The 12,612-nt window shown below is 50.4% G+C and overlaps 1 protein-coding gene across 2 annotated transcripts in view; it reads right to left on the bottom strand.

Moving 5' to 3' along the window:
• The window catches only part of LOC468699 (uncharacterized), a 38,557-nt gene extending 34,059 nt beyond the window's left edge, over positions 1-4,498 (bottom strand). The window contains exons 1-5 of one of the 2 annotated variants that reach the window (XR_010153522.1): positions 4,292-4,498; positions 2,952-3,981; positions 2,554-2,649; positions 2,215-2,362; positions 1,983-2,098 (exon numbers count right to left, since the gene is read on the bottom strand). Coding sequence is in view for 1 of the 2 variants with exons in the window: in XM_063800486.1 (XP_063656556.1) it covers positions 2,232-2,362; positions 2,554-2,649; positions 2,952-3,858 (1,134 nt within the window). In the remaining variant the exon portion in view is untranslated. Of the gene's footprint in view, positions 1-803; positions 2,099-2,214; positions 2,363-2,553; positions 2,650-2,951; positions 3,982-4,291 lie in introns of those variants that run through there. The other variant, XM_063800486.1, reaches the window with a different exon arrangement.
• Between the last annotated feature and the right edge of the window lie 8,114 nt (positions 4,499-12,612).

Raw genomic sequence — 12,612 nt, 5'->3', positions numbered from 1 at the left:
ACCACTGGACTTTGGGTACCTACGGGTAGTGTTGAGGCTGGACCCCAACAAAAAGTGGCTCCCCCATGCCCATCATCTGCCCGCTCCATGCACGGATCACGTTCCTGTGCCCAGCTAGACCAGAATGTGGAGGTCCTGGGGATAAGGACTGGGTTTGACCCATTCCTGTGTCCCCAGCACCCTCTGAACCACACTCTGTGCCAGGGGGCTGGGAATTTTAACAGTGCTGAGTGGACAACTGCCCCTACCTTCAAGCCCTCCTGGCCTAGTGCAGGTTACCCACTGGGTTTGGAAGCATCATAGGACTATGAGGTCACTTAGAGAGATCAGGGGTCACTCACAAGGTTCACACCAGGGCTTCTGGGATGAAGCTTAGAAGAGCTCACCAGAGGGCCGGGCGTGGTGGTTCACACCTGTAATCCCAGCACTTTGGGAGGCTGAGGTGGGTGGATCGATTGAGCTCAGGAGTTTGAGACCAACATGGGGAACATGGCGAAACCCCATCTCTATAAAAAATACAAAATTGAGCCAGGTGGGGTCGTGCATGCCTCTAATCCCAGCTACTTGGGAGGCTGAGGCAGACAGATCACTTGAGTCCAGGAGTTCGAGACCAGCCTGGGCAACACGGTGAAATCCTGTCTCTGCTAAAAAAAAGTTAGCCAGGCATGGTGACACACGCCTGTAATCCCAGGTGCTTGGGAGGCTGAGGCACGAGAATCCCTTGAACCTGGGAGGCGGAGGTTACAGTGAGCTGAGATTGTGCCACTGCACTCCAGCCTGGGTGACAGAGTGAGACTCCATCTCTGAATAAATAAATAAATAAATACATACATACATAAATAAATAAGAGCTCACCAGAGCCAGGAGCCTGGATCCATTTCTCAAACCTTTATTGATGTTCCCCCAGGCTGCAAAGAGAGCTTTGCAGGAAGTACCATTTTCCCCTTTGCAGGAAAACCAAATAGCTCCATTCCTCAGTTGCCTGACCTTGGCTAGGAGGAGAGGTGGGGTCAGACCACTGGGATCCAGAAATGGAGATTTTGGAGCCAGTGAAGGTTAGGTTAGGTCTGCATAAGGTCAGAGCAGAGGTCCCAGAGTGCAGGCACTGGACAGGGCTGGGCCTGGCGGACTGGTTTTCAGCAGTGGTGGATGGGGAAAAGAAAATCCTTGGCAGTGGGTTCCAGGAGCCGGGATGGTGCACAGCACCCCTTTGGGCACTGGGCATGGCTCTGGGGCACCGGGCAGGGTCAGCACCGTGCCTCTGCTCACAGATCCGGCCAGCCTTCTCATCACGTGGTGGGTCGATCCACAGCCCCATGCCCAGAATCATGACACAGGCCTCGCACCCCCAAAATTCATTGCGTTCCCCCTGTAACCAGTGGCTGCAGTGGTTGAATGGCCGGGCGGGGGGTGATGCTGGGAATCTAAGCTAATGATGGACCCGGGGCCCCCACTTCCTTCCCAGGCTCTAGCCTGTTTATTGCTTGGGTCGACGCTAGACACCCCAAGTGTCTAACCTGAGTATACACCTGGGATATAACTTACTAACACCCAGAATTTAACCCAAGGACACTTCCTAGGGTCCAGCCTGCCCATCCCTAAGCATGGAGCCCCAGCCAAGGGGTCCCTGAGATCTGGCCAAAGCACGTCTTTTTTTTTTTTTTTTTTTTTTTTTTTTGAGATGGAGTCTCACTCTGTCTCCCAGGCTGGAGCGCAGTGGCGCAATCTCGGCTCACTGCAACCTCTGCCTCCTGGGTTCAAGCGATTCTCGTGCCTCAGCATCCCGGGTTAGCTGGGATTACAGGCGTGTGCCACCACGCACGGCTAATTTTTTGTATTTTTAGTAGAGACGGGGTTTCGCCACGTTTCCCATGCTGGTCTTGAACTCCTGACCTCAGGTGATCCGCCCACCTCGGCCTCAAAACATGTCCTCTAGAGTCTAACCTGTGGCCCCCAGGTTTCACCAGAAGCCCTTCCCCTACCTGAAGCTGAGTGGGACTCCGTCCACCCACGAGTAGCCCTGAACCTTGCGCAGGTGTTGCACGGCCCTGCGGCCGATCCAGTATTCAAGGGCACTAGTGTCACGACTCAGGAAGTCCTAGAAAGGAGGAGACACCTGAGCCTGCAGAGTCAGACCCATTCTGCCCCCTCCCCCGGCGCCACCCCACCGCCCGGCCACGCCCCCTCGGGTGAACGCCGCCTCCTCCTGCGCACCTGCTCCCCCAGGCCCCCTACATCACCAGATGTGCGCTGGCATCGGCGCAGTGGCCCTGCGCCTCTGCCCACGTGGTCTTCGGCACAGAGAAATAGTAGCAGGAGCCCCCGAAGGGCAGCCACGACGTAGGGCACGGCTCACAGGAACCTGCAGGGTGGCGAGGGTCAGAGAGGTCGAGTGCTTCCAGGGAGAGCGCACCAAGAGGATGCAGGGGGTAGGGGTTTGGCCCCACGGGCTCAGGGGTGGAGCCACAGGACCAGGCCAAGGTCAAAGAGGGGGTCCGGCGACGCACACGGGCAGGGTCTACTTACACCGCACCCCCTCCTACCCCCCCTCACCCTCACTGTTCTGCAGCCTCACGGCCTCCAGCGCCCGGTACAGCTCAGTGCTGACGTCCTCGCGGTCCCTGCCGGCTTCAGCCAAGCCATGGGTCCCTGCGGGGTCAAGGGAATGGGGATTTTGGTTGGGCTCAAGGTCAGGACTAGCTAAAGGTCAGGACCCCTGTCCGTGGTCATTGTACCCTCGGTGTCAGCCACCAGGATGGCACAGGGTCAAGGACGGTTACAACTGGGCAGGGTCCGGGTGTGGCCGGCGCTAGGAGTGGCAGTCAAGGTCAGAGTGCAGCGTCAGGGTCAGGACGGGGTGCATGATCAGTGTCAGGGGTCAGCACTCAGGACGGGGTCGGGGTCGGGGGACGCGGCCAGGGCTCAGGGCTGGGGTCGCGTCGGGCCCTCACCGCGCTCACGCAGTTCCCGCAGGGCGCTCTCCTGCTCCATCAGCTTCGCCTGCGCCTCCCCAAGCTCCGCGCTCGTGGTCTGCAGCAGCGCCTGCGTCCCCGAGCCTGGGAGCCGCGGGGTGAGAGGGGCGAGGGCGGCGAGGATGGGGCGGGACTTCGGAGACCAGCCCCCGCCACGCCCCACCCGCCGCAGGCCTCGCCCCCGGTCCTCCTCCCATCCCAGCCACAAGACCCGGTCCCTGCGCCCATAGTCTGGGCCGCGCCCCCTCACAGCAGCTGTGGCAGGCTCCCACCTCCTCCTCCAGGGCACCCAGCGCCGCCGTCTGCTTCGAGGCTGGAACGACCCCCATCCCAAAACGCATGCCCGCCGGGTCACTTGGGAGGACTCAGGGGACTCCCTTCCCCACCCCGGGGCCAGCCTCAGGGACCACAGGGCCCCCACGCACCCAGGACTCCATCTCTGGGGTCTCAGACGCTCCCGCCGCACACGCCCCGGGGGCCCAGGCGCCCGGCTCTGCACACACCGTTTGTCCTCAGCGGGTCCTGGCAGCCGAGCAGCGCCGCGCGCTCCGTGGAGGCTGCGGAGAGGCTCCTGCAGGCAAGGCCAGGGACTCGGAAATCCTTCCCTTGCCCGGGGGGTGCGGGGTCCCCCGACTCGGGACCACAGAGCGGGCGGGCAGGCAGGCATATAGCGCACACGATATGCACACACGCCTATGGGAGACAAACGCGCGGGGACTCGCACACATACGTGCACGCCATGTGCACACGCGTGACTGCAAACGGCCCAAAGATGTACACACACTCTGCTCACGCTCAGACGCGAGCAGGACGCCAGGGCGCAGTTGGTGCGCCATGCAATGGGGGTTTTGTGTCCCCAGGGGGGCCGGACGCAACCCCTTCCCATTGAGGGTCACTCACCCTTGGACAATAGCATACTCAGAATCACAGCCCACAGTACTGGCGACCAGGACAGCCATGGCCAGGAAGAGGGGTCTCGGGCTCCAGTGCACCCAGCGTCCCCAGTGCCCTGGCAGAACAAGGACGGCATGCTGGGTCCCCCAGGACTGAGCCCTAGAGGCCTGGGTTCCTCCCAGGAAACTGAGTTTCAGAGAGGTTAAGTAACTTGCCTATGGTCACACAGCTTCTAAGTGGCAGAGTTGGAATTGGCCCATGGTCCAACTGGCTCTGTGGTGTTTTTTTTGCACCCATGACTCTGGCCCGTCTTGGCTCTTCCCTCCCCTCCCCCATCAAACCCCAGACACTGGGGCAGGGAGGGGGCAGTCTCCTTGCTCATACCTCCGGGGACCTCCTCGTAGCTCCCGCCCCAGTTGCTGTACCTGGTGGTGTCTATGGCGGTGCAGGCACCGAGACCTGGGCAGAGATATAAATTTCACTCTCGTCCTCACTGGACCTACACACTCCCTTCCTTCCTTCTCATTTTCTTGGCCTGGATTCCTGGCAACAGGGACCCAAGGACAAATCACAGGGTTGGACCAATCACAGGGTTGGGCCCTTTCTGGGCTGCGCTGGGCTGAGCTGGGCTTGGGGTGAGGTAGTTCCAGCCTCCCGGTCCTCGTCACTGCAGCTCCATCCCCAGGCTGGTGCTGGAGGCTTCTCTTTGGAGCTTGGACTCCTCTCTTATGGGCCTGGGGCTGGGTTTCCGCCTGAGAGGGACACACTGAAACCCGACCAAATTGTAACCCCTGCTGGCTCCTGAGAAAGCCCCCGAGGCGTAGCTCCCCAGGCCAGTTCAGGTCCCTCCTCAGAGGCTGGGTCTGAACCTGACCTTGATTCACTCCCTCTGTGCCGGAAGAGAGCAAACAGAGGTTTTGTTGAGGAGGTGGTCTGCTGAGCTGCAGGACTCTACCACTGGGTGGGTGGCGGATGCGGGTGTGCAGTGTGTAGCTTCAGGAAGCCTCAACTTTCTTTTTCTTTTTTTCTTTTGAGGCAGAGTCTCCCTCTGTTGTCCAGGCTGGAGTGCAGTGGTGCAATCTCGGCTCACTGCAACCTCCGCCTCCCAAGTTCAAGCGATTCTCCTGCCTCAGCCTCCCAAGTAGCTGGGATTACAGGTGCGTGCCACCACGCTTGGCTACTTTTTGTATTTTTAGTAGAGATGGGGTTTCATCGTGTTGGACAGGCTGGTCTCGAATTCCCGACCTCAGGTGATCCGCCTTCCTTGACCTCCCAAAGTGCTGGGATTACAGGTGTGAGCCACGGCGGCCAGCCTAGAAGCCCCAGTTTTCTTTTACCAACCCTGAAAAGAGTACAGTGACGGGGCTTCTCTCAAAGAAAAACCGAGAAACAATGAAGTTACGCATGTCTACCCAGAACCATCTCAGGTTCATCAAAAACTCAATGTTCATGCATTCTTTCAACAAACATTGAATACCTGCCATGTGCCAGGTATTTAAAAATATTATTATCACCAGCCGGGCGCGGTGGCTGACGCCTGTAATCCCAGCACTTTGGGAGGCTGAGGTGGGCGGATCACGAGGTCAGGAGATCGAGACCATCCTGGCTAACACGGTGAAACCCCGTCTCTACTAAAAATACAAAATATTAGCCGGGCATGGTGGCGGGCGACTGTAGTCCCAGCTACAAGGGAAGCTGAGGCAGGAGAACGGCGTGAACCCGGGAGGCGGAGCTTGCAGTGAGCCAAGATCGCGCCACTGCACTCCAGCCTCGGGGACAGAGCGAGACTCCGCCTCAAAAAAAAAAAAAAATTATCACCTACATAGAGGAATAAATGTAAAGATTGCAACTATGAAGAGCATTTGCACAGAGTGATTATATTACTAAAATTAATAGAAACAACAAACTAGAAAGTTAATGAAAAATAAAGCCTCTAAAATAGCAACTCAAATTATCGTGTATCTAAGAATCAATAAAGAATGCACCAGAGGCCAGGTGCGGTGGCTCATGCCTGTAATCCCGGCCTTTTGGGAGGCTGACGCGGGTAGATCGCTTGGGCCCAAGAGTTCAAGACCAGCCTGGGCAACATGGTGAGGCCCTCCTCTCTACAAAAAATACAAAAATTAGTCAAATGTAGTGGCATGCGCCTGTAGTCCCAGCTACTCTGAAGACTGAGGTGGGAGGATCACTTGAGCCCAGGAGTTCGAGGCTCCAGGCTGTAGTGAGCTATGATAGTGCCACTGCACTCTAGCTTGGGTAACAGAGGAAGACTCTGTAAAATAAAATAAAATAAAAATGCACAAGACATATTTGCAGAGAAAAAAATTTAAATTCAATTAGAGAATACTGTAAAAAGGATTTGGATAAAGATAGCTAATGTTTCCAGAGGTCAGAAGAATTAACATAAAAGGGCCAGCCAGGCGCAGTGGCCCACATGTGTAATCCCAGCACTTTGGGAGGCCGAGGCAGGTGGATCACCTGAGGTCAGGAGTTCGAGACCAGCCTGGCCAACATGGTGAAACCCCGTCTCTACTAAAAATACAAATTAGCCAGGCGTGGTGGGCGCCTGTAATCTCAGCTACCCTGGAGGCTGAGGCAGGAGAATTGCTTGAACCGGGAGGCAGAGGTTGGTTGCAGTGAGCTGAGATTGTGCCACTGCACTCCAGCCTGGGTGACAGAGCGAGACTCCATCTCAAAGTAAACAAACAAACAAAAACAAAAACAAAAAAATCCATAAAGGTACCAATCCTTCACAATTTAATCTACAAATTAACTACAAACTAAATATAAATTCCATCTCAATTTCTTTGAGGACCTTAACAAACTTATCCTAAAATTTATGTGGAGGAATAAATTTTTTATGACTTGCAAGCCACTTTAGGGAAAAAAGTTAATATAGGAAGACTCGCCCTACCAGATTGTAAATCATATTTTTATAAGACTTTAATTTAAAAAATAGTGTGGTGTTCATGTAGAAGGAGGCAACTAGATTAAATGGAAAGAATATAATACAACTGGATTATGTAGAATAAGATTTTGAGAAAACTGGTTCGGTATATGGAGAAAAAACTCCTTTCCAACATATACAAATCTGGAATTCAGCAGCATCTCAGAGCTAATGATAAAAGACAAAACTGTTAGGCTAATTGAAGAAAAAGTAGGCACTTGTCTTTGTGGCCTAGAGTTCAGAAAAACTTCTTGAAGTTGATCCCATAGCAAAGGAGAAGAAAAGATACATTTGACTATATCAAAATTAAGAATCTCTGTGAAACCAAGGACATAGTACATAGAATTAATAGGTGAGTAGCAGACACGGGGAGATAACTGCTGCTTATAAAATAAAAAAGCAATTTATTCCAGGAATATGCAAAAATACTTCTGCAAATTAAAAAAAAAAAAAGACAGCCAAGCATGGTGGCACATGCCTGTAATCCCACCACTTTGGGAGGCTGGTGCGGGTGGATCACGTGAAGTCAGGAGTTCAGGATCAGCCTGGCCAACATGGTGGAACCTCATCTCTACTAAAAATACAAAAATTAGCCAGGTGTGGTGGGACACACTTGTAATCCCAGCTACTCAGGAGACTGAGGCTGGAGAATCGCTTGAATTTGGGAGGAGGAGGTTGCAGTGAGCTGAGATTGTGCCACTGCACTCCAGCCTGGGTGACAGAGCAAGACTCTGTCTCAAGTAACAAAACAAAAAACAAAACAAAACAAACAAAGAAACACCCACACACAAAAATCAATAGAAAAATGGGCCAGGGGAATGAAAAGGCAATTCATAGAAGAAGCCAAAGATTGAGCACATATTTCAGGAAAGTTTAATGTCTACTTAATTGTAGAAAAAATAATGAGGTACAACCTTATACCAATTAAAATGCAACCATTAAAAAGATGCATAGTATTAAGTGTTGGTGAAGATGTGAGGAAGTGGGAACTGTTGCTCACTGCTGGTGGAAGTATAAATTAGTTCAGTAATTTGGAAAACAGTCTGGAAGTATCTAGTGAAATACAGATGGCATATACCCTCTGATATTTTAGAAAGAGATACTTTTTAGAGAAGGTTTCTCCAAGGGCATTTACAAGGATGTTCAACACAGTGTTGTTTACAGTAGCAGAGTTGGGGGTAACCTACAAGACCCTGAGCAGGCAAAGAGTAAGTAAAGTGTAGTGAGTACACACATGAAACAAATTGTAATCAACTCGTTGTACAGGCAGCAGCAGTCCAGATTCTTAGTAGCCTAGAGCTGGGAGAAGCAGAAATGATTTGATTCAATAACACACACACACACACACACACACACACACACACACACACACACTCCAAGTATGTATAAACATTAAGGATATGACTTCACTACATTTTGTTCTATGCATGCAACAAAATTACACCTGTACCCCACAAATTTATAGCAATAAGAAAGGCAAATGTAAGCATATTTTCCTTAAAAAACTAATGTAAGGGCATGTATCAAACACATCAGAATGGATGTCTATGGTACAGAGGGAGGAGGAAGGGTTAAACATTGAAAGTTAGCAGTGCTTAGGAGACGCTGAAGGGTTAACAAAACTTAGCTTCCTAGACTCTTCTTTCTAGAAGTTCCCTTGTTCCCAAACCATCTGACTCATCTTGCTTTCATCATCAGAAATGGAGCGCTGAAAGCTGACTTAGCAGCAGGCTTAACCATAGGGCAGGAACTTTTTGGAGGGCACGCCCTCTTCATTCTGAGGCTTTTAGGGACAGGTGCTCAAAGGGAGGAAATCAGAAAAACTGCAAGGATTGCACAATCTCTGTCCAGGGCAACCATAGGAACGTGTTCTGGGGAAAGGATTTAGATGGCAGTGTTTCATCAGACCTTATGGAGGAGATAGGGGCTCTGCTGGATACCCCTGTGGCTGAAGCTGCCTTGGCGAGCCAGGGCGGAGCTGTCCAGCTTAGTGAGGAAGCCAGAAGGCTGCCCATCAATGTCCTGTGCCCAGACCTTGCTGCGGGGTAACTGAGAGTGGAAGAGAGGTCCTAGAAGGAGGCAGCAGACTTCCACCTCTATCCCTGGCCCAGGACAAGGAAGGGAGGCCTGTTTCTCAGGCGAGTGGGGAACATGTAACCACGGAATTTGAAGAGAATATAATGAGCTTGGGAAGTACAGGAGACTGTGAGGACCACTGGAGACACTGGCTGAGCCTGGAGGATCCGAGAGGGCTTCCTGGAGGAGGTGATGCTTGAGGAGGGACTCAGAATTATTCCAGAGGAGATAAATAACATTAAAGAACGTTCTCAATACGGTATCAGCACATGCAAGAATAGAGGATAAGGGAACAGGTTGGAGAAGCTGAGACTAATTCAGGGGCAGTCATCTGGGGCTAGGGTGTCAGCTGGGTCACATCATACAAGGACCTGAAGAGCAGGGACAAGAGGTTTGGACAAATGTGGGAAGAAGGTGAAAGTCACAAGATTCAGCTCCAAGGCCATGACCACTCAGGTTCCCATTCTCTGCAGAGATGAGAGGGTTGCTGTAACCAGGGAAGCCAGCCCACTGCAAAGGGCATGTGGCACATTGGTTGTTGCTCTGAATTTTGGCTTTGCTTTTTTATTACGAAGCATGCAAAGAGGTATGTAGAAACAAATATAAACGCTATGCCTTTCACTCGGCTTTTTCAAGTTTTGACATCTTCATGTATTTCAGATCACCTTAAAAGTAAAGCATCATTACGTAACAAATCATAACAAATAGAGTGGAGGTCCCTTGTACCCCACCCTGCTCCTATTCCCCTCCCCAAGGTAACTGCCCTCCCAAACTTGGTGTTTATCCTATTTAAAATAATTATGCATGTACCCAAGGACAATATTTTGGATTTTTTTTTTTTTTGAGAAGAAGTCTCACTCTGTTACCCAGGCTGGAGTGCAGTGGTACGATCTCGGCTCATTGCAACCTCTGCCTCCCAGGTTCAAGCAATTCTTCTGTCTCAGCCTCCTGAATAGCTGGGACCACAGGCACACTCCCCCACACCTGGCTAATTTTTGTATTTTTAGTAGAGACGGGGTTTCACCATATTGGTCAGGCTGATCTTGAACTCCTGACCTCAGGTGATCCACCCACCTCAGCCTCCCAAAGTGTTGGGATTACAGGCATGAGCTGCCATGCCTGACCTATGCTGGTTTGTTTTGCACATCTGAAAACTTTACAGGAATGTTACCACATGGTCTATATCCTTCCATAACTTGTTTTTGTCCTCTCTACATTACATTTATGAGATATATCTATTCAATACCCATTATTTATTTAAAAATGAAGACAGGCACAAAAACTAAATGCTTAATAAAGAGAGAACAGAATAAAGCTTTCTTAATTTGAGAAGTGGTAATTTCTGGGATCCTACAGAAATATCTTACATAACACTAAAATATGAGAAACATTTTAGGTAAAATGAAGAACAAATAAAGATGTCCGTGGTTTAGTGGGTTGATTTATAGCTCCCAAAAAGACATGCTGAATGCCTAACCTCTGGTATCTGTGAATGTGACCTTTAAAATTGGGAAATACGGTCTTTTTTTTTTTTTTTTTTTTGAGATGGAGTTTCACTCTGTTGCCCAGGCTGGAGCGCAGTGGTAAGACCTCGGCTCATTGCAACCTCTGCCTCCCGGGTTCAAGTGATTCTGCTGCCTCAGCCTCTTGAGTAGCTGGGACTACAGGCGTGTGCCACCATGCCCAGCTAATTTTGTATTTTTAGTAGAGACAGGGTTTCTCCATGTTGGTCAGGCTGGTCTCGAACTCCTGACCTCAGGTGATCCACCTGCCTCAGCCTCCCAAAGTGCTGGGATTACAGACATGAGCCACCGTGCCCAGCCGAGAAATAGGGTCTTTGCTGATGTAACTACATTATGGTGAGGTCATGAGAGTGGTCCCTAATCCAGTATCACTATGTCCTTATATGAGGAGGAGAAAGGTACAGAGAGAAGATTATGTAAAAGGGCAAGAGGGAAGAAAACCACGTGACAAAAGAGGCAGAGAGTCAAGCAAAGGGTCTGCAAGCCAAGGAATGCCAAATGTTGTCGGCAACTGTCACTGACCTTGATCCCGGTTGCAGTGAACAGGGGATGATAAATGCAGGAATAAAGATAAAGACAAAAAAGTATATTTGGAAAAAGGGGTCAGGGGGCTTCTTGCTTCTACTGAACAAGGGCCCTGAGCTTTAAAGCCCTTCACATTTTATTGGGTAAATAAAAGTAAATAAAAGTCCTGGCGTTTTTTTCCACTGAGGGGGGTACTGCATTATAAGGTCTTTTCTGTCCTGAGATCTGGCGGCATTCTTTTTTAAAATGTCCAGTTTTTCCACAATTATAACATTTTCCCACTTTAGGGCTTAATCCTTGGCTCCTTTTAGATTTGTCAACTACTAAATCAGCCATTGCTTCTGCTAACATTACAGAGCGATGAAGCTCAATTCCTACATCCTGACAAGCTCTGAGAAAATTTCCCAAGTTTTTAGTACACCTCACGGGTGCCAGTGCACGTTTACAATCTGCGTCTGCATTCTCAGAAGCTAAAGTTAAGGTTAGCGCTTCTGCGGCAGTGGCATGAGGAATTTGACACTTCACTGCCTCTCGTAGTCTTGCAAGAAATTGTGCAGAGGTCTCCTGTGACCCTTCCATGATAGGTAAAAAGGATTGTACTGGGACTCCCTCTTCAGGAATTGTGGCCCAGGCGCGTTTAGTTCCATTCGATGTTCCAGGTCTGAATAAGGGCCATTACCCAATAGCATATCCTCTGCGATGTCTCCGTGTCCAGCAGCACGATTCTCTCTAGCCTGGTCTGTACACATTTCTTGCCCATTTAAATTCCATGTCAGATATGCACTAGCAGACAAGCAAGTTCGAGCCCAGTGTTTTACATCAAAGGGTAGAAGGTGCATAGCACCAAATGCAGATTCTGGCAATCCTAAAGTGAATGGGCTCTGTACCCCGATATTAACTACACTGGTTTTTAATTCATGCAACAACTTAAACTCTAGTGGGGTGTGTTCATGAATAAACTGCTGTGGATTATTTGAATCGGGCCTTACGGAAATAGGAAAAGCACAAGGTCCTAAGGGCTCTCCAGCTATGGCAGCAGAGCGTAAAATTCTTTGTATTGGGGTCTCTATTCCTGCTACCGAAGGAGGCGGCACAGATGTTTCTGCAACTGGAGGAGGCAGTATAGGCCAATTTTTATCCTCCCTCTCCTGTTTTTTATTTTCAGTTGAAGCTGTGGGTGGGACAACAGATTCTTTCAGATTTTTAGACTCAGCCTGCTGTCCCGCAGAATAATAAGGAGATAACGGCAGAAGTACAGTACGAATTAGACTGCAAGTACAGAAAACAGAAGAATCAACTTTAAGACCTTTTTGATGAGCATGTTTCAATCCTTCTCTCGCTCTGTTCCAATTTTCCACATCGAGAGTGCCTGCCTGTGGAGACCATGGGTTATGCGTTAATAACCATTTGTGGCTTCTGCAGGAGGTTGGTTAGTGTCTGCGAATTAACCTGAGCTCCAGACTGTCTCAACAGAACTTTAAGCAACTGCACATGTTTTTCTTCAACAGACAAATTCTGCCCCATGTTACCCTGATTCAGAAAACTTCCCGTTCCCAGCACTTCTTTAGAGCACTGACCTTATATCGCTCCGAGTACCTCTTTAGGGCACTGATCAGTACCCCTTTAGGGCACTGACCTTATATCCGCTGCTGGCAGACTTGTCCCGGGGTCCCCA

The sequence above is a fragment of the Pan troglodytes genome, chromosome 20, assembly GCF_028858775.2.
Source record: "Pan troglodytes isolate AG18354 chromosome 20, NHGRI_mPanTro3-v2.0_pri, whole genome shotgun sequence".
NCBI classification, from domain to species: Eukaryota; Metazoa; Chordata; class Mammalia; order Primates; family Hominidae; genus Pan; species Pan troglodytes.
Note: the sequence above shows the minus strand (reverse complement) of the source record. Positions and strands in the feature narration are given on the sequence as shown.